Source organism: Stereum hirsutum, assembly GCF_000264905.1.
Source record: "Stereum hirsutum FP-91666 SS1 unplaced genomic scaffold STEHIscaffold_19, whole genome shotgun sequence".
NCBI classification, from domain to species: domain Eukaryota; kingdom Fungi; phylum Basidiomycota; class Agaricomycetes; order Russulales; family Stereaceae; genus Stereum; species Stereum hirsutum.
In genome coordinates this window covers 633199-653748 of record NW_006763149.1, presented here as the reverse complement: position 1 = coordinate 653748, position 20550 = coordinate 633199, and the positions used below count along the sequence as shown (strand labels likewise).

The following is a 20550-nucleotide window of genomic DNA, read 5'->3' as shown; positions in this document are numbered from 1 at the left end:
CTCAAGCACGCTCACCGCCGGCCTTGGTCTTCTTCTGCGGGCGCCCGTCTTCGATATCGTTCCCTTCACTGCCAGTCCGTTTCCGAGAGTGAACGTCTAAGAAACCCGTCCCAAAATGAAAACTCTGATGGTCCTCCGATGAGACCGACGGATTAGTCGCATATCCATTGGCGCTTTCCAACGGAGTTTGCGATGGCTCCCGGGAAGGCATCCTGCAATCGGTCGAGATGGGACACTTCATCCACAACTTCCAGATATCGTAGGCCTTGTACACGAGGGCTCTGATGATGGTGTCTTCCATGTCCTGAACACAAAACCGCCGGGAGGGCACATTCCGGAGATATGCGAGCTTCGACCCCGCGTTCCAGATGGCGAAGAAAGGATGTATCCAAGAGTTCAGTGCTGGGAAACCTTCGCCGCCGTAATAGGTATCCCATCCCGGCCCCGAGCGACGAGTGACGAGAGTCCCGTCGATTTCCCGTCTCAGAGGAACCACATAGTAAACGTACTGATCTTTACACCAGTTGAACTAAATTTCAAATATATCAGAAAAGCGCGAATTTTAATGGGTTGAAGGACCTGCAGTAAATACTCACATCTTCCCAGTAAGTGAATGGAGAATGGGGATGTTCATTATTAGTGTCTGGCGACGCGGAGGATGACTGCTTTATAAGGTTGGCGACGATCGGATTGAAGTAGTCATAGATCATGTTTAGATACTTGAGTTCAGGTAGCATAGCCCATCCATGATTATCAAACCCGCAATGAACGTCCGCACGCACTAGGAGGTGGTGTGAGAAAGCAACAAACCAAATTGTGGATGTGTAACTCACGATATAACAAGTTGGCTGGGGTATCGCAGTGGAATTTATCTGTTTCGCATCCCCACAAGTACTCGAAGCGCTTACGCTGCGCAGGCATTATGATGTCAACGAAATGGGCACAGTCTTAATACCACCAAGTACTCACCTCAGACTCCCCAATCTTCTCCCGATCGAAGACATGCGCGATGGTGATGGTAAAATTATTTTGCTCAAGTGTGATCAGGCATTTGTAAGCTTCATTGTCGGCCTGCCGCGCCAAACGCTCTTCAGCATCCTTGTCTAGTGTCGTCAATATTTGCTGGCGAGATGCTGCTGCGTCGTCAATAGAAGACCCGCTCTGGAGATATATATACATGTTAGCAACTCCGAAGATGGTCGGAGGTACACCTTGAGCCTGAATGTGAAGGCGCTTTCAATTATAGCTCGACGACTTACCATTGATACGAATGTCTCTTGATTGCGGAGGGGGCAGAATGGGGGTGATAACGAGGCCCGTCAAAGTGTGAGCGGAGGAGTTAAGAGGGAACAAAACGACGAGGGCCAGCCGTGATTAAGATCGTGACACCTCCAAATGACGCGTCATGATGCAAAGCCTTTTGTCAGTGTCGAGGTTACCGGGACAAAAGATGTTCAGCCGCATTGTTCTGGTCCATCCTGGCATGGCCACGCCCGAATCCGGAGGTCTGAGAACGGACACGCACCCTGCCCCTTCGATGACTCAGAAGCCGATAGCGGCCTCTGAGTTGCCTCAATATGACTTTTCAAATTTTCAAGATCGCAGTTCTCCTCGCCAGAAGTCAGCAGTGTAGATCAGGTCGATATGGGGTCGGGAGGTGCTGCAAGACTTGCAAATTTGCTTGCACTGCGTGAAGGTGGCGTGAAGGATTCCGACGCGAATTGCCGAGAGTCCGGTCGGGTCAGCCCGGAACGCGGAAGAATTTCAAAGTTGGCTCAACTTGTGTCTCGATCATTTCAAGCATCGCCCCCAAAACGCACGCTTTCACACACGCACGCACATACACGAGCTCACCGAAACATTATCTTGTGTCCGGTGATACGAGGAAATTACATCTCGCGAACCGGGTATAAATAATCTTGGTCGTGATCTCCCCGTCTCTTTCCGTTCGCCACACGGTCCTCCGCGTGGAATCTTCGCTGAATTTCCCGCGTTGACGATAGCTCTCGAGAACCAGACACAGAAAACTCTGGGGACGATCAGAAACCCGAGACCGACTCTGAGGAGGAGAAGAGAACACTTATAATCCAGCGGTTGAGCACGCTCGATCTCATCATCTTCAGACACTCGAACCGTCTTTTCCGGTCACAGGCTCGGGGCTGGTTTCATGCCCTCCCCAATAGAGGTCTCAAACCTTACACGATGGTGCGCTCTCACACTGGAGCCATATAGAGATGAGATAGGGCATATGTGCTCTTCCGCCGTTCAAGCCGCACATATGATTCCCAAGGCCACTGACGATGAGCAGGTGCGTTCAAGTTGTATCATGGATTCGCATGTATATTGATCAGATGAGCTCGACTTAACTCAGCGACGTGACTTGGAAAGGATGTGGGGACTCCCTAATCTACATTTGGACGTGCTGGAGCACGACCTCAACCTAATTCCTCGTAGGCTAAGCTCTATCAGAATAGCGATGATTCATGTAGCTGACTGAGATATACTCTTTCTCTAGTGCGTGCTGATTGGCATCGAGGTCTCGATAACGGTGACTGGTTTCTCCTCCCTCGTGAAAGCACACTCAATGCCATAGGCGCCCACCTGGCCGGGAACTTTGGTAAACCCAAGGCTACATTTCCGAAGCAGTGTCCATGGTTCAAATCCGTGCGTGCACCGATCATTCTACTGCTTGGAGAACGAACGATGGTTGCTGATAAGTATATTCACGTAGGATAAGAAGCATCTTGCCCTCATTGCCCACCGTTATCAACTCGTTCCTTGTGGCGAGCGCAGTATGAACCTTCCGCTGATTCGTCGCAAATTCGTTAACGAGGACAAGCGCGACAAACTGGGCAAGAAGGTTTTCGAAACCTTCACCCCTCCGAATTTCGATGATTATCCCCTCATACACTCCACTGTTCACCCCTACACCGTCATCTGGAAGGCTGTTCTAGAATTCGGAGACCGTGACACGAACTCTCTGCCACGCCAATTTCGGGCCTCTATGGCGCAGGCTCAGCTCATTGTCGCTACGTGGAAGAAGGGCCTTCACATCGATGACGATGCTGTTCCAGAGGCATTGCCTCCTCCAGGTGCTGATGCCGCGTCCTCTGCTTCGAAGTCGAGTCGTCGATGGATCCGCAACAGAGAGGACAAGACTGGAGCCCAGCAACCTAATCCCAGCGACCCTCCGTCGGGACGGGGGAACACCGGCCAACAGTACGCTGTTGATCCTCATGAAGAGATACCGTACTCCGAGACTGTGGTTTCAGAGGACGCTGCCACTGCTGTCTCTGAGGAATCCGAAGACCACACTCGACCATGCAATATTATGCCCACCGAAGCGCCCGAAGCCAGGCTCGACCAGTGGCGCAAGAATGTCGTCGTTGTTTCCACGTTGCCTTTGAAGGACGACGACGCCTTGCCCTTAGCTCTCGCGGATGATACTGTCCAGATTCGCGAGTCTTCCCCGTTCGTTAATTACCAGAAGTACCAGAAGGAAACCCCTGCTCCTCTGCCTGCCGGTGATTGGGTCGAGTGGCAAGCTGAGTACACTACGCGCGCAGGACTGCAGAATGGAAGGGCGGCTGGAGACGACATGGACCAGAACTGAGCATGGTGTAATTATTTTCTGTCTCTGTCGAATCTTTAATGGATGTACAGTAGTAGTTCATGGCTGTGTTACGCGCGACTAGAAATCTTATGCATCGTTCCCCCTTTGTGCGTGGCTTGAGCGCTCTCTACACAAACTGCAACTGCCGGGGGAATACAAACGCGCCCAGTCCTGCCGCTTACCAGTACCTCAAACATCAATGGGGTTGGTCACGTTCGTGTCAGTCGTCTAGTATCACTCGCGAGCTATCAGTGTAGCACATCTGATTATCAGTTTCGCCGCCGTGCTAGAGTTATTTTGAGGTTATTCGTCGCGCAAGGAAACGAACGGAAAAAGAGGGACGACGTGACACGCTCGCAAGAGCATGGGTAGAAGGGAGTTTGGTGGCCAACACTGTTCAACGAAAAGTTCGGCTAGTGGAAGAAAGGCAACAGAGTGACAAGATAGGTATTTCGGCCCAGAAGCATAAGTTAATGAATATCTATCTTATAGAATATTACGGTCAGACCAGCGAGCGATCAATCGATCAAGGACATCTACTGTGGAGTATTATTGAGCAGAAGAGGAATCAGTGGGTGGCCATGACGTGACATTCCCAAAACGAAACGGAAATCTATCCGGTCGACCAACGACGAGATGCCCTGATTCATACTCTTGGACGGCCCTCATACCGTACTCTCCATCTCGCCTAAATCCGCACATAAGTCGATGGCTGTTCCAATCCCTGTTATCGAATACACCAAAATATTAAGATATGTTGCGTGCAGTATCAGCGATTAGACTTTTGCGGGCTGGCTTCATAGACTGTCGCGAAAAGTAAAGCCAAGAGGAAAGATGCTTACGAGGTCTGGCACTCAGCACTGCAATACTCGGCCGTCCGACACGCTTTACAACGGAAAAGACGCTTCGCCCTGCATCCTCGTTTCATGCAACCACGATGAGGCTGAGATCCGTCGTTCAAACTGCTGACCAATAACCACGTAGTACGAATATTGTATGCTCGATCTTCGCCTTGAGAGACCCATTGTTTAAGATCATCGGAAGGCGCGAACGCCATTTTCAGGCAGGCATGGGTTAGGTGGGGACGAGGGAAATGACCTCGAAGGAGCGAAAATAGAGAGGGGTTCCGGTCGACTACTAGGGTCCATATCGATGAGAGGATGCTAGTCACCCACCCTATGGAAGTGTATTAGTCAGTGTTAAGGTGGAAGTGAGTTTGGCTGATGGCTGACTCACACAATAGACTCGGATCACCACGACGGCTCGTGTCCAGCTTCGAGATGCTCTCAAGGCCGTCAAAGAGACGAGCGTGGATACATATCCTCAAGAACCCTTCACTTTCCTCTGGTGAATTCTCGCAGATGCTTTTTAAGCACGTTGCCAGCAAGATAAGAACTAGGATGGGAATCTGAGTCGACGTAAGTCCAGACGGAGGCCGAGTCTCTGCTATAGGGGTTATCATTGCGGAAATGAGGATCGAGAACAGTGGCTGACAGCGGAGTAGCGAGTGAAAGAATTCTCTGTCTGAACTGGAGGTCCAGTCGGCTTTTGCGGCAAGAATGCAGAGTAGTCGTACGGCGCCCATGAAGAATCCTGGAGAGAGTCGAGCAAGACGTTTGGTGTAAATTGAGAGGAAGGAGGAGAAGGATCGGTCTTGTATGCCGATAAGCATTCGGGCGTGAAATTCCATTGGAAGTGGATGATTCTGTAAGTACTCGAACATTCCTAGCGAGCTCTTCTTGTCGGTGGATGGTGGACAGTCGACGCCAGACATGTCGATCAAAGACTGAAGGCAGACGTAGAACTCGTCGGATCGACTTGAACAAGTGAGGTATAGCATTAGGAGCGATATTGTCAGGTCTTCGGGTGGGTGCATGACGCTGGAAGAAATAGTAATGAGGAGAGAGCACTGGGAGAGAACAACGTAGAGTGCCAACCTCGAGAATGTCGAAGAATCGATATCTATCAAATCAGAAACTAGTGCTCCAAGTACCATCCTTTCTTCATGCTTATCAGCTGCTGTAATATACTGACGTTCTTCCCACAACTAGCGACGATGCAACGATTGACGATTATGTGGTAATCTGGGGTACGAGACATTTTGGGGACGTACTCTTTGTGTGATAGCCTTCCAGTTATTCTTCAGCGCAGAGACAAATTTATGGCTATGAGGGCCAGAGTACTCTGCAATATTTCCCGAACCCTGAGTCAACACCTGCAGGTAAGGAAAGTGCACCTCGGACGATTGAACCTGTGGAAGGCGCCATTCTAGCCTGTCAGTCATGACGAAAGTGGGAGACAGATGGTAGGGAGCCTAAAAAAATACTCACGCCCCGCTCGTTCGTGTAGACGGGCGCCCGAAGAAAACATCCGCAGAGTTCTTCAGCGATACCGGCACGCAAAAGACGCTGCCACTGCAAACTGGAATTTCCGCCCGCCACCTCGCCAACCGCGAATAGGGCCACAGGCATATTCTATGATCATTCACAGATGTATAAGCTTTTCTTTCAGGGATAGTGCTGCTGAAGTCCCAATGGTGGGACAATGTAGACGCCCACCTCAATGCTACCATGGTCTTGGCCGTTACCTTGAAGTCTAAGTCGAGGGTTGTCTTTCCATTTACGCCTGAAGACATCGACCACAGCAGAGGGAGAGGTCTCAATCATTCGCTGCCAATGAGCCTCTGAGTTGATTCCAGTCATGTTGAAAGAATAAAAGCCTGTCCAAGGATTTCGACGGCTCAAGTCAAGCTCGAAGAAGATGAAAGACCCCTGTTGGGCGTGATAATGTGGCACTCCTTATTCGGATGCTGCCGGACTTTGCCGGGCTAACTGAGTGGCGTACTTCTGCTGCTGCGAGCCCCTGAAGCAAGTTGAGAACGGCGGTCTTTGGAAGTCTTTGGATTGCATTTAGCGTCTCCCATTGGATTACATTGGCATCTCCCGTACGATACGTCTATACGAGATCAAAGGCGCAAAGCGCGGCAGGGTGGGCTAATAAAGAGATCGGAAGGTCTATAGCTCTACAGGTATGAGATCTCATCTAGTATACACCCAAGCCCAAGGTGCTTTGAAGTCGATGATCAAGCCGAGGGCCCGAAACGCCTCGGACCCTGCTGCCCACCCATCTGCGAGCCCCGACCACGCGAACTCGACTGCTGGCCACCGTCACGCCCACGCCCACCACCACCACGTCCGCCGCCTCCACCACCTGGACCGTGACTGGACTTGACATCGCCAACGTTCAACAGATGTCTCCACGGCTTCAAGTTCATGAACCCAAGAGCCTTCGGGGTGATCATCGGTGGCTCATCGGCCGTCCAACCCAAGCCCTTTATAGCGTACTCGTTAGCCCTCCTGACGAGGGCCTCCTTGCTCCACCCCATATCTTTCGAATAGCCTGTGTAGTATCCCAGCCATGCCTGGTAGGCTTGCCCCTTCGCGACAGGATCGACCTTCGTCAAAGCGGTACCGACGGCCTGGCGAGATTCGTCCATGCGATTGTCGATGTCTTGTTGAAGGGCGGGATCTGCAGAGATCGGAAGACCTTTGAGCTCTTTGCGAACGAAGAACTGTTCATCCTTGTCGAGGAGCAGATAGCCTTGGCCTTCTTTGCCCGCACGGCCCGTACGTCCAAGTCTGTGAACATAGTCCTCTCCGCTGGAAGGTAGCCCGACCTGGATAACGTGCGTGACGTTGGGGAAGTCCATGCCGCGAGCAGAAACATCGGAGGAGAAAAGAAGACCTTGTTCCGCCTGTTTGAACGCCTCGGCCGTTTTCGTGCGGTTGCTCTGGCTCTTACGGGAGTGAATCTCGAAGCACGACGAGGCCGGAATCGGAGGACGTGCGAGGCTCGTGAAGGTGTCGTGGGCGACGCCCGTTCCACGCGCGGTAGGATAGAAGAGAACGGCTTTGACAGGTCCTTCGGCCTTCAGTTTCGTGATGAGAGCGAGTGTGGCGGGAATCTGGTCTTCTATGGAGGCGGACAGGACGAATTGGGGGATACGACTGTGAGTGTCGACGTCATCCTCGGAGACGGTGCTGATGGTTCTGTATCCGGGGGCAAGAAGCTGTTGGCACAGAGCAGTAACGCGCGGAGGAACGGTGGCGGAGAAGAAGAGTGTCTGACGAGGATGTTGGGAAGGCGAAGGAAGATGGGATTGGATTTGGTCGATCTCGGACTTGAAGCCTTGTTCCAGGAGGCGATCGGCTTCATCAAGGGTTAAGAAATCAACGGCTTGGAAGCGCGCTTTGATCTCCGGGTTCGAAGAAAGATGATCCTGCAGGCGGCCAGGGGTGGCAACGACGATCTGAGGAGTGTTGTGTCCGAGGAATGAATTTGTTTCGGTCTTCATGTTGGTACCTCCAATGAAGGTCTGCACGCGAATTTTGGGGTAGTTGGTGAGGAGAGCTTTGGCTTCGGTCGCAATCTGCATGGCGAGTTCACGGGTCGGAGAGATGATGAGCGTGCGGACGTGAGTGGCGTTTTTCGTAACATCGGTATTTTGAAGAATGGCTTGGATGGAGGGTACAAGGAATGCCTAGAAGAGTGTAATAATTCTGGTTAGATTTCGACAACGTTATTGAAATGACGTACGATTGTTTTCCCCGTGCCAGTTTTGGCCTTCGCGAGACAGTCTTTACCATCGAGAAGGGGTCGAATTGTGGCCTCTTGAACGGCGGTCATCGTTTGATAACCCAGACCGTCTGTGATAGCGGAAATGACCTGGGCATCCACGAGACCATCCCTTGCCAGGTCTGCGAACCTGGCTTCTGTGGTTGCGGCCGGATCAATAATTGGCGCCGGTAAGGGTGCTGGCGCAGTTACAGGAGCACTGGCCGTAGCAGGAGCAGCATGTTGCGACGAAGATGTCGAAAATCTGGCTCGACCGCGCGCCCCTCGACCTCTGTGGCCTCCACGTCTGGGTTCCGGCTCTGCACGAGGCATTTCGATAGAAAAGGGCGAAGAAAGTTTACAGAGAGTGGTCACGTTTGACCTAGAAACAGTTCTGGATAAAACACGCAAAGAACTTAACATATGCAGCTACCGTTGTCGTGGCTTTTGGGGACCAGAGAGGGAGTGAAGAGACAAGGGACAAGGGCTCGCACTGGGCTCGCGTCGACGCGCTTCGAAAATGCAGACGCGGTCCGGCCCGGATAATCCCGCCTTTGAATCACCGGCAACTCGAAAACATAACATCTTTTGTACCTCTGAACCACTGGCATCCTTAGACTTAACGCGATAGTGTGAGTGACACCTCCTCTCGCCCTTCCAGGAAAACTTTGGGTGAGCATGACTCATCTATCTTTTTAGGCAGATGCATCCAGCTCTATCCATACCCGAAATTCTTGCCCAGATATTTGTTTGCCTAGATAAAAAGTCCAATGTGGCGACTGCTCTCGTTTGCAAGCAATGGTCTGACATAGCTCTCGATGAAGTCTGGCGTGAGGCCAGGTTGGACCAGCTTTTCGATGCGCTGACAAAACTGGGCATCTACGAAGATACGGAGGGTGGCTCAACCCAGGTGCGTTAGTAGTGGGTCACTTTTCGTAGCAGTCTAGGAGTGTTTCTTGACGCACAGAAGCACAAATACGAGGCTCTCAGCCAATCAAAAATCGATCTGAGCCTCTTTTCTGTGTTCTAAGCCTCTAGAACGTGCACATTTCAGACGGCTAGATCACAGAAAGGAGGCTCAGAGCGACTGTTGATTGGCTGAGGCCCTCATATCTGTGCTTCTGCGCGTCAAGGAACACTCCTAGACTGCTACAGAAAGTCACCCAGTCGCTCTATAAGCGGGATTTTTTTCCTCGTTGACGCCAGTGAACGTTGTTTATAGGATTTTATAGATCCACCAAGTGCGAAGGACTGGGAATGCCTTCTCACGAACAGTTACCGAGTTCGTGTCGTTGAAGATCCATCTCTTGATGGAATGGCCCCTTTATCATCAGAGGCATTGCACGAAGTATCGTCTTCTCGACCTACTCTAGCCGTATTCCCAAACTTGCGCTCCATTGATGGTTATGCGACTACCAACATCTTCGATTCCTTATTATTGCAATCGTCAGTTAAGCGTGTAGTTCTCCGCATGCGACGGTTCTTAAACGAGTGGCCGTCACAGCATATCCTGCACAGGCTGGTTTCCAGAGTAACCGATCGGAGCCCAAACATCGAGAAGTTGGAGGTGGTCTCAGACGATCTTTTCGGGGATCTAGAGGATGATATCTGTCAATTGGTCTCCCGTTTGCCCATGATTTCGGAACTTCTCATCCCGTGCCAGGGACTCAGTCCCAATATTGCTCGCGCTGCCGCAGGATTAGCGAGGCTTCAAACGCTCGATATACATCATGGTTGTCTCTCGGGGACCCATCATCTAGATGCGCAAGCCTCCCGCATCACCCTCGAACCGGGCTCTTTCCCCTCCCTCCAGTATCTATCGCTCGCAGCATCCGTAGATCATGCACAGGAGTTCCTTAGACAGGCAAATTGTCCGTCGTCACACTTCACCAGCCTCTGGCTCCACATCATCCCGGACAACACCTCATCAGCTGTTTTATTGGATCTCATGACTGCCCTTTCCGACACTTGTCCATCGCTGACGACACTCAAGCTCGACCTTTCCTCTCATCTTCCAGTCGCCATCCCCCCCAAAGACTATCCCACTTATAACTACAGAGACATATTTCCTGTTCTTCGCTTTCGATACCTCAACAAATTCCACGTACAGACCGCCCATCCTCTTGATATCAAGGATGATCAGGTTCAAGATCTCGTAGAAAAGTGGCCTTGCGATCTCGAAGAACTCGATCTCAACAGCACACCTCTTGTCCTGACCAAGCCCTTCCTCTCTTTCATCGCAATCACCCATTTCCGAAGCTGTTCAAACTTGCGTCATCTTGGCCTCTATCTCGACATAAACGCGGACCCTTTATTAAGGCCTGAGATGACCCCTCCTTCACTGCCTTTTGCCACGCTATTCGTCGGTTCTTCCCCGTGCCACGATCTTCCCAACCTTCACTTACGCTCCCTTCGTATTGCCCAATTCCTCGTCGAGCATATTCACGACCCCAAGTGCCTCAAGTGGCAGGGGCCGCTAACAGACGAAGAGTCTGTCATCGGAGATTTCTCAGGCCACGTACACGTCGTTCCCGGTGATCGCATCCGAGGCTGGCAGTATATTTGGGTCTTTTTGCGATCCCTGTTCGAACGAAAGTGGGAGGATAAAGAACGAGAAAAGGAGTCTACACTGGCCTGGCGTAGCGCGAATGAGGAGCTTGACGCCCTTCGCCGCCGAGTTCGGGAGTTAGAGTCTACCTAAGTTAGGTACGTCGTATGAGTCTCCTGTCAATGCGTCGGCCGCTGAGACAACTTTCATAGGGGTACCCTGCGCAGTTCTGAAAAGGGAGAAGTCGCGATAATCAGGATCCTCTTGTATCAGCGCGCCTACACAGTCATCTAAAGTAACGAAGCCTATATTGTGTAACGATCAATGCATATCTTGCTTCAACCACGCTATCTGACAACGCTAAGACCACATCGCCTTGAACTTCGCCGAAAAGTCGACTACCACCGCATTGACCACTTCATACACCCGCCAATCCCTTTCCGAAACCCCGGGCGGTCTCTTGAACGCAGATGAATCGCCATCGTTAAGATCCTCCACATCATCGGCTTCCGCAGGATCAAGTGTCTGGTACCCGCTATCCGAACCGCCCACTACATCCGACGCGTCCTCGGACATCTCCTGAGGCTTGTATGCCTTGCCTGCTGCAGTAAGAAGATTCTCGAGGTCGCCTCGGATGGTGGCCAATGTCAGCGAGAAGTCTTGCAAAAGGTACCAGATATCTGTAGAATCGATAGGCTCAGTGCAAGATCTGCGAGTTTAGTAGAACAGTGCTCACCTCCACGGCGGATGCCATTCATTCTAGCTAGCGCGGCGACTTGGCCGTGTTTGTAGAAATCATAGATATGCGCATTCAACGCGAACAATTGACCCGACTGTCCAGAGATTGCGATGATCTTTTCGAACGATGGGATGGCGTGCTCGTTGATATGTATTCCTTGCCGTACCGTGTTCGCAAGCTCCGATATACTCCTGAAGGAGTCGGTGTGGCCCGAGTTCGCCACGAATGATGACCTTGCTTGGGCTCGAAGACAGGTTCGTTCCAGGTGTTCCACAAAGGGCGTATCATCTCGAGCATCATCTCCCGAAATATCTGCCTTGCTGAGAGGAAGCCTCGTTTCCGTGGAGAGGCGCTCAGAGTGTTGCGTAGCGAATGTTACTGCGTAAGCCGTGAAAATGCGAAGGATCTGTTGCTGCTGCCGCGTCAACACTTCACGGGAGCGTGAATCCAGGGGAGGAAGAACGACGATGGAGGGCCCTTTTCGCACGAGATCCTGGACTCCTCGAGCAGTCGTGTACGAATCCGGAAGATAACGTCTTCCGAAAAGGTGGCAGGCAAGCAGCATGAAGTCCTGTTGTGCCCGTTTGAAGCTCTTCTGCCCACAGATTTCATGTACTACGCCGCTCTGCAGCAATGTCACCAGGGCGAGATTGCTCGGTTCTTGATAGTAAAGGTGCGATGCGATACCAAAAAGGTTGATAGGATGTCCGTTGTGGTCCAGGAGATGCGCGTGGCGCAGGAAATCGATACTAAATCGGAGGTGATGCAGAACCTGTTCCTTGCCGATCTCGGAGCCAAAGCTGATTTGTGGAAGACGCAGAATGCTCTGTATGGCGTCGGTTGCGTATTTTGCATATGCGGATCCGTGGAGAAGGTTGAAAAGGCGAAGAGACAGAGTTGAAGAAAGAGGGAAGCTTCCCATGAGGCGAGGGAGCTTGGAGAGAATCAGACGGTGTATTCGGTCCAGAGGCATCCCATAGAATATGACTCGACCCAACAGGTCATATCCACGGCGGCCAGCTCGGCCAGCGCATTGACGATACTGTAAATGCACACATGAGTTGGGAAATAATGAACGGGAGCAGGAGGAAGAATATACCATCAGAGCAGTCAGGAAAGGGGAATCCCCGCAGAACACAGATGTCTTCGTCGGAGCATTTATACCTAGTGACAGCTAGATCGGGCAATGCTAATGAGCCTGATAACATACACTACCACAGCGCGAGAGGTACATACTGTGCCAGTGCAGATTACCACTCGAAGAAAACCTATGCGGAAAAGTCTAAGGAAAAGTCAGTGATCAGACAAAAGCTCGGGGTATAACAGATCGTTCTCACCGCTCGACCAGACTCCGGTAGACCTTGTTCATGCCGGAATGATGTATTCCAACCCCCCTCCAAAGCGCTTTCAATACCCACTGCGGCACTGACGACCTCCACTCCAACTGCCGCATGTCTTCCTCTAGGTCTGTCTTTTGGTATGCAGCTGGCGCTGAAAAGGAAAACTGCGGCGAAGGGTCGTCAGGATCAAATGTGCTTTCCCAAGAACGATCGTCTATTCTCTGCGGCTCCTCCTTGTCCTGTTTCTTGATCCTTTCGAGAGCCCGGGCGCGCTCCTTCTCCCTAGATTTCCAATCTTCCCACCGTTCGAGCTTCCGCTTCCACTCTACACTATTCGCTCGCCACTCTTCCTCTGTGTCCTGCAGGGTCTCCAAGATATATTCCGCCATACGTTCACAATTCTTGCGATCGAAGTTGAAGAGTAAAGCGGGCTGAACAAAAGCATACATTAGTTCTACAGAGCAAGACGCCGTATCACCAGTAAACATAGAAACTCACGAGGTCGTTGCTGGCATCAAGATCGGCTAACAAGGGTACCAACCCGTCCAAGAACATCTTTGGGGATGGCGGCGTATTGAGAACATGTCCGCTTGTCCGCGCGACCACCGGGTCTTGGACCCTGTGAATGACTTTCCTCAGTGGCGAGGAGTTATTGAGAGGGTCCGACGTGGTAATCAGTGTATTCAAGGCCTCCTTTGCCACGACCTCATATCGCAAGATGTCCTTCTGTGTCAAGAATGTCGAATGGCCATGGAAAAAACGCTCGGGGTCTATTCCCACAGCAAGACCGGCATCAAGCCCCGCTATGACATCGCGAAACTCTAGAAGATCTGCAGCCTCCAACGAGAAGTCCGGAGGCATAGATACCCCGAAACCCAATGCAGAGATGGGATGAATGAACTTCAAACCATTGCTTGGCTGGTAACGGTCAAGACCGGTAAACTTGGAGGGCCGTTGTAGTTGGGGGAAGTACGCGAATTTCCGAAGGTGGGAGTATCGGTGAGGATGATGAATGAAGCGATGGTTGAATCCTTTGGTTTTCTGGACGTGACTAAGCCAAGTGTTGAACAGTTCGGGTTCACCAACCGTGGCTGAAAGACCACTAAAAATGATCATGTTCACAAGCACATCTGTGTAGAAGCTAGTCAAACGAGACTTACATGATTGGGCAAGGTGCAAGGAGAATGATTTGCTCCCAGACCGCGCCACCTTCTTGTTGCCCAATAGTATGGATCTCGTCCAGGATGATCCTGGGTGGGGTACGGTATCAGTAAATCGCTTGGACTATAGCACAGAAACGCTTCTGACCGTTTTATACGGGGAGTCCAAGTCCTGGCCAGAGGAGGAGACAGCAACATGACAGTCAAGATCTCCGGTACCGTGACCATGATCTGGCATTTCTGCGAGTCATGTACGCGGTAATCTCGAGTATGGATGGACCAAAACGCGCCTGTAGAGCAACTGTTAGCCCTAACTCCGAAAAACGAGAATGAATGGAACTTACGGCCATTCACGTCCTTCGAAAATCGTGCATAAACCTCAGCGGCGACCTGATTGACAAGAGCCTTCGTCGGCGCCACATAAATGAGAATCCCGTCATCCGACTCTCGTAGCACCTTCTCCATGGCATAAAAAGATATGAACGTCTTCCCTGCACTTGTCGGGGCTTGAATATACAACGATCAGGTCTCACAACGCTGATACACATACAGGTTGGACTCACCGACAACAAGTATAGAGGCATCCTCATCCAGACAGTCCAACACCTCCCTCTGCCACGCGTCCGGATCAAACGACACTCTCGCATCGGGCTTACTATCCATACTCCTATCCATGAACTGCCCAAACAACCGAAGCTGCCACCTGGTCGGATGCTCTTCAATCCTCATAAATTTGTGTACCGGCGCTTTCTTCGACGCGCTCCAAAGCTTGAGAAAGCTGAAGCTCAGCGGACGATCCGTATCCTCGGCTTGGCTTTTGGCAGCTTTCTCCAGATCTTCAGCGTAATCGCCAAATCCAAGCGCCAGCAAGATGGACCTAAGCGTCTTGAGGGCAGTCGGCGTCAAACCCCGTCTCTCGTACAGCTCCTTAACCACCTTCATGATGGACACCGTGTATCGGTCCCTAATCTTCGCGACCTCCACCGGATCCGACAGCGTGCTCGCTTCATCGATCCAGCGTCTGAGCTCAAGATCGAGTCGGAAGAGTCTAAACTCGACGGCAAGCCAGTCCTGCAGAAGTTTCTCGTTCCGACTGATCCCCTTCAAATGAAGCATCTTGCCCTCGGAGGTGAGGCTGGCCATGGTGCTCAACTGCTCTGTCCACCAGAGTTCGGAAGCTGACTTCTGTTTATTATTTTTGGCTTCCGCGTGCTGACGACGGATCTTGTCGGCGGAGGATTCGGTAGACTTCTTTTTGGAAGACGCGTTCGGCTTGCGGACGCTCTTCTCCTTGGTGACCCAAAGCATGAGCAGCAACACAGCTTCAAAAGGATATGCAACAGCCTACCTGGACGATCAGTTTTCTATCTTTCGCCTTATCCTCTTTCTCCTTCACCGCTTTCGTCTTTCGGCCGCTCCCCTCCGCACTCGTGATAACAATCTGCTCCAGCAGCGTCCCCGAAGCTCCCGTCAATGTTGCCGCTAACCGCTGCAAAGCCGCCATGAAGCGCTGCTCGCTCCTCAACCTCCGCATCCTGGCTTTGATATCTGCGTCCCGGAGCTCGTGACTAGTTTCTCCGCCGAGATGTTTTGGAAGGATAGCTCGTTTGTTTGCGTGCCAATGGCGCGTATCGGCGAAGGCCGTGCCGAACGTAAACTCGGGATGATCTCCCTCTGGGCCCGTTACTGGTATGGACTCCGATACCGCAATGACTGGCTCTGGCTCAGGTTCGGAGTCCCAGTCGGAGTCGGCAGTGGAAGTGGAGGAGGCGGCGACGGGCTGAGAGGAAGGCGAGGTAGGCGAGGTAGGCGAGGTAGTCTGCGCGGCGACAGGGACGGCATCGACATGAATATGCACGGCGGAGAGTTCTTCATCGAAGACGGGGTTAGAGAAAGCGAGGAGCTTGAAGTCTGGCCTCGGAGACGACATTTCATGCCCTGGAGGGGAGAAGAGATCATCGTCGACGCTGTACTCGCGTCTGAGTGTGGCGAGACCAATGGGCGGCTGGCCTAATCCTGTCGAGTTCCAGATCTCGGAGGCCCGCACATGAACGGCATGCCCTACGAGTTGATCTACGGGTCTGTCGGGTTCGCTGAGAACATACCGGAGAAGGGAGGCAAAGAGCCTTCCGTCACAGTCCACAAATGCCTGGTGAGCTGAGACTGCCGTTTCGAGCGAAAGGAACACGGATGGAAGGAACGTTTGACATAGCATTTCCAACAGGCGAGGATCAAGGGCATCTAGATCTCGGGCTCGTTCACTGACAGATAAGGTCGGTAGGATTAGGCAATGGATTATGAAGAGGTATAGAAGCTCGATGAAGGTCTGGGGCGCAGTAGCGTTACGGGCATCGCTGAGTTTCACGACTTCCAGGAGGATGTCGTCCAAGCTCTGGCTCTGAGGCATGTTGGCTCGTAAGGGCAAGACTTCCAATTCCTCGTAGCGTGATGTGTCAGCTACCTCGAGTGCTTCGTGCGCTCTAGACGCGGCTTCCCATATCATGTCGCTCCTAGGAATCTTCTGCTTCGCGGCCAAGTCGAAATGCTGTTCGAAAACGAACGAGAATATCTGTGACAATTATGACATGAGCCGGCGAAATTGCGGAAGAGTGCGATAGAGGAGGACTTACTTTCGAGTCTCGACACTCACTGCCTCGTAGCAGGCTCACGGCAGTTCCGTGGGACAAAAACTCAAAGATATGTGTTCTCTGAGTCAGAACTCGCCCGACCTCCAGTTCGCTCGCATTTTCATTCAGTCCTCCGCCATCGTTGATCATGACGAACATTGGCTATGAAGCAAAATCAGATATCAACAACGTCCTGATTGAAATATATGAACTTACCCTCGTCTTCCTTCGATACTTGTCCCATTCTGGGTCCTCGAGGCCTCTGAAGGCGAAGACATTCAACCCCGTCTTTTCTGCGTGCTGTACGAGGTGTGCGAAGAGGAGCTGACGAGCCAGCGCTCTGGACGTAGAGACAAATTCTGGACTGCCTGTCTTTAGGGTTCCGTGTCGAAGGTCTGAAGAGTGAAGCCACTTCAAGTCAGCGTTCACGAACAGACTGGTCACCGAGTGTGACGGCTGCGCGAGTACAAGGTTCACGAACGACAAATGAGAAGGCTAGGGATAAAGAACAAACACTGACCGTGCCAAAATACGACATCAAAGACCGCACTCCGCTTCATCATCTCGTCCAAGAACCGCTCCATACTATACACCGCGTGCAAAATCTGGAAAGAAGGGTCTATTGCAAAAAAAACAGGGACAGATGTCAGCACATATCAGCGTATGAGCCTTGACCACGTCGCTCGAGTTACTCAATTCGAAAACGGGCTTACCTCCCGGGCGTCCAAGTCTGAGCAGCTCATCATCGAGCACCTGCTGAAAAAGCGAATCTCCTACAGTGCATAGTACAAAACTCGTCAGGACTCAAAAATAAAAATAAAACTTCCACACCGATATCAAAGTCGAAAGAACTGACCATCCAAAATGAACCTCTCGCTCCCCGCATAATCACCCACCAGATCCATCCATCTCGCCCGCTTCGCCACCTCGCGGTACCACTCCCTGTCCAAGCTCTCCAGCGCATCTCCCGCTGTCATTTCTTTGTCGTCCCTAGTGCTCACATCGGGCGAGCGTGGAATCGTATCATCTTCGTCGAAGTCGTCCATTGTTACTACGGCCCACGGAGGTCGGAATGCGGGTTTTTTGAAGTACTAGTAAGTAAGTAACCAGCAGAATCCAGTTCCAGGTCAAAGTCAGAGAAGAGCCCCAACAAATTTCGTGTCCTCAGAGTAGAGAGTAACTGGCTAACTAGAAAGAGCAGAACAAAACTTTTCCAAGGATATAGAAGACGACGAGAGTTTCTCCGCAGAAGAGGACAAGCCCAGGATTTATACTTATACCACAGCTAAAGTAACCCTTAACAACACGCCACAAGAACTTCGGACCTCGTGTTGCCTTTGTGAACCTTAACTGGCGAAATAAAATGGGGTCCACAACTGCAAACAACGTTACAGTCGGCGCCACACAGCACCGTCGATGATGGAGACGTACTGAGAATTTGTGTGGCGTTCTCTGCACAAAAATCAAGTTCTTTCGAGGTCGACCCACGTGGCATGACGTCATAGCCGACACGCGTCGCGTCGCGACCACGCGACAATCATTATTGTCGTTGCGATGGCAGCACACCATCACTAGTCATCTCCTTGCCAGACTGGAATCGAGGTTCACAACGACAAACCACAAAATCACACAAGATTCCAAGTTCGACGAACGTAAATTGCATGTAAAAGACGACAGCAGACGAATATTTGCAAGACTGGAATCGTGACGGTGGGCGTGAACGATATTGATGCGAGAGAACACACAACTGAACAGTAGCGGACTGTGAACACTAAATTACAAGGTTGGGGTAATACCCCGACCGACAAAAACGCATAACAAACTAAGCTGACCCTCTATCATGATCATCATCAACGATAGCATTAAGTCTCCATCCATCAATCCAACCATCACCGCTCCCTGCGCCAAAGACCGTACATCCACCCTTAAGCAGCAGTGGCGTTGTTGAACGCCAAAAGGTTAACGGTGTCGCTGGGGATCTCCGTGAGGATGTCCTTGGTCGAGAGTGCAACGAGGGCGGCCTTGAGCTGAGCAGGGCTCAACGACTTGTTCTCACCAAACGCGGGGACATCCGATCCACCGCCGATGATATCGAGGAGGGGCATGGGGGGAAGGAAGCTCGATACCCAGCTAGGAAGAACGCTGTACGCCATCTGGTACGCACGAGCGATGGGCGATCCAGGGCGGACAGTGTTGAGCGGCGGGGGAACAAGGGAAGAGAGCGATGGGTCGAAGGTGGCGGAGGGATAGATGGAGAGGAGGTAGGCAAGGAGACCGGCGGTGTGGGGCGAAGCCATCGACGTGCCAGAGATGGTGTTGATGGCGTGGTCTGAGCCGATCCAGGTGGAGAGGATGTTCAAGCCGGGGGCAAAGATATCCACGCACTTGCCGTAGTTGGAGAAGTAGGCACGCTCGTCACCGAGAGTAGAAGCGCCGACGGTGACGGCCTTCTCGGCAGCAGCGGGGGAGTAGTTGCACGCGTCCCTGTTGTCATTGCCGGCAGCGACAGCGAAGTGAAGCCCAGCGTCGACGGCGCCGTTGACAGCCTGGTCGAGAGCCCTGGACTTGCCACCGCCAAGCGACATGTTGGCGACAGAGCCCTTGTGCTTTGTCGAGCCGGTGGCCTTGAGCTCAGCGAGAGCAGCGGCGGCCTTCTTCACAGCGGAATCAGCGGCGAAGACGACACCAGAGACGACGTCCGACATAGTGCCGGAGCCATTCGAACCGAGGACCTTGACGGCGATGACGTTGGCGGCCTTAGCAACACCGTACTTCCTGGAAGCGATGGTGCCGGCACAGTGAGTACCGTGACCGTTGTTGTCCTCGTCAACATCGTTCTGAGGAATGGTCTTGCCCCAGAAGGCACGGCCCTCGAACTCGGCATGGTGGATGTTGATACCAGTGTCGATGACATAGACGTCGACACCCTCACCACCATCGGGAGAGTACTCGTAACGAGTGAAGGTACCGAAGGAGAGCCTGGGGCGGTGGCTAATACGTGCGAGACCCTATAGGTAAATGAATGAAAGCGGTACAGTAAGTATGACGCGTCACACGAACAGGAGATAAGCTGCGGGGGATGAATGTAGGGAGAACGTACCCATGGCGCCGACCTCTGAACCTCTTTCGCCTGAACCTCTTGCGTCTTCACAATCTGATCCCTCTCGACAAAGTCGACCTCAGGCATCGACCTGATCTTATTGAGTGTGTTCTCCGTGAACCACCCCGCATAGCCCCTAATGTGCCCGTCATAGACGTGCTTGACGCCGCTCTCGCCCTCAGCGGACTCGAGTGGGTCCTCCTGGTGCGCCGCCTCGAGGAAGTTGAAGTGGTTGGAGAGCGCCGAGCTGTGAAGCTCGGGCTTCATGAAGACGATGTACGAGTTGTTGACGGTCCCGTGGGGTGCGTCATGGGAGGCACCGAGCAACGGTGCGAGCGGCAGCGAGGACGTGCGGGCGAAATTGGCGTTGACATTGTTGGAATTAGTAGAGAGCGGAGAGGCGACTGCCTGTGCGGCAAGTCCGATGGAGAAGGAGAGCAGGGATACTGATGAGGGGATCATGGTGGCGGGTGAGGAACGACAGAGTCAGCGCGAACGACCTGATAACCTACGTCTTTGTTTGGTCTTTGTTTGGCCCCACTCCGTCGCGCGACAACCCCGCATTCGGCGCACTCACCCAGACACGCTACGACATCCCCGCGTCCGCCAGCCTCGATGATAACGCGTTCAACTTCAGAGGGTTCCTCTTACGGATATTTTGTTGACTATCATCACGATGCTGTCCTGTTTCTGCGGTTGCTTGCCGTACGATGAGCGTGTTTGACTGGAATACGCACACGATTCAGACCCAAGAGGACGTGTTTCGTCCGGAACGGAAATCCGATCTCTCCCGGTGCGCTGATGGAGTT

At 52.3% G+C, this 20550-nt stretch overlaps 5 protein-coding genes across 5 annotated transcripts; 1 reads left to right on the top strand and 4 right to left on the bottom strand.

Annotated features, from left to right (window-relative positions):
• Nucleotide 1: 1 nt before the first annotated feature.
• Nucleotides 2–1285, bottom strand: STEHIDRAFT_142644 (uncharacterized protein; the record flags this gene model as incomplete). The annotated part of the gene is made up of 5 exons (XM_007310148.1): nucleotides 1260–1285; nucleotides 970–1161; nucleotides 834–909; nucleotides 597–781; nucleotides 2–529 (listed from the first exon to the last, which is right to left on the bottom strand). Exons 1-5 carry the CDS (start codon nucleotides 1260–1262, stop codon nucleotides 2–4), a joined length of 984 nt encoding a protein of 327 aa, XP_007310210.1. The 5' UTR covers nucleotides 1263–1285.
• Nucleotides 1286–2167: 882 nt separating this feature from the next.
• Nucleotides 2168–3716, top strand: STEHIDRAFT_172456 (uncharacterized protein; the record flags this gene model as incomplete). Its single annotated transcript, XM_007310147.1, has 4 exons — nucleotides 2168–2308; nucleotides 2372–2450; nucleotides 2516–2664; nucleotides 2732–3716. 4 exons carry the CDS (start codon nucleotides 2168–2170, stop codon nucleotides 3611–3613), a joined length of 1251 nt encoding a protein of 416 aa, XP_007310209.1. The 3' UTR covers nucleotides 3614–3716.
• Nucleotides 3717–4078: 362 nt separating this feature from the next.
• On the bottom strand, nucleotides 4079–8677 carry STEHIDRAFT_142642 (DEAD-domain-containing protein). The gene is made up of 8 exons (XM_007310146.1): nucleotides 8210–8677; nucleotides 6737–8153; nucleotides 6172–6332; nucleotides 5944–6087; nucleotides 5727–5864; nucleotides 4850–5660; nucleotides 4456–4789; nucleotides 4079–4337 (listed from the first exon to the last, which is right to left on the bottom strand). The coding sequence occupies exons 1-8, from the start codon at nucleotides 8648–8650 to the stop codon at nucleotides 4163–4165; spliced, it is 3621 nt and encodes a 1206-aa protein (XP_007310208.1). The 5' UTR covers nucleotides 8651–8677; the 3' UTR covers nucleotides 4079–4162.
• A 1795-nt stretch (nucleotides 8678–10472) lies between these two features.
• STEHIDRAFT_142641 (P-loop containing nucleoside triphosphate hydrolase protein) lies at nucleotides 10473–18059 on the bottom strand. The gene is made up of 16 exons (XM_007310145.1): nucleotides 17498–18059; nucleotides 17355–17414; nucleotides 17162–17260; nucleotides 16858–17036; nucleotides 16645–16803; nucleotides 15363–16583; nucleotides 14578–15304; nucleotides 14359–14520; nucleotides 14163–14304; nucleotides 14015–14104; nucleotides 13353–13956; nucleotides 12852–13285; nucleotides 12751–12796; nucleotides 12614–12688; nucleotides 11512–12556; nucleotides 10473–11455 (listed from the first exon to the last, which is right to left on the bottom strand). Exons 1-16 carry the CDS (start codon nucleotides 17685–17687, stop codon nucleotides 11136–11138), a joined length of 5553 nt encoding a protein of 1850 aa, XP_007310207.1. The 5' UTR covers nucleotides 17688–18059; the 3' UTR covers nucleotides 10473–11135.
• Nucleotides 18060–18285: 226 nt separating this feature from the next.
• Nucleotides 18286–20203, bottom strand: STEHIDRAFT_105089 (subtilisin-like serine protease; the record flags this gene model as incomplete). The annotated part of the gene is made up of 2 exons (XM_007310144.1): nucleotides 18286–19649; nucleotides 19742–20203. The coding sequence occupies 2 exons, from the start codon at nucleotides 20201–20203 to the stop codon at nucleotides 18567–18569; spliced, it is 1545 nt and encodes a 514-aa protein (XP_007310206.1). The 3' UTR covers nucleotides 18286–18566.
• Between the last annotated feature and the right edge of the window lie 347 nt (nucleotides 20204–20550).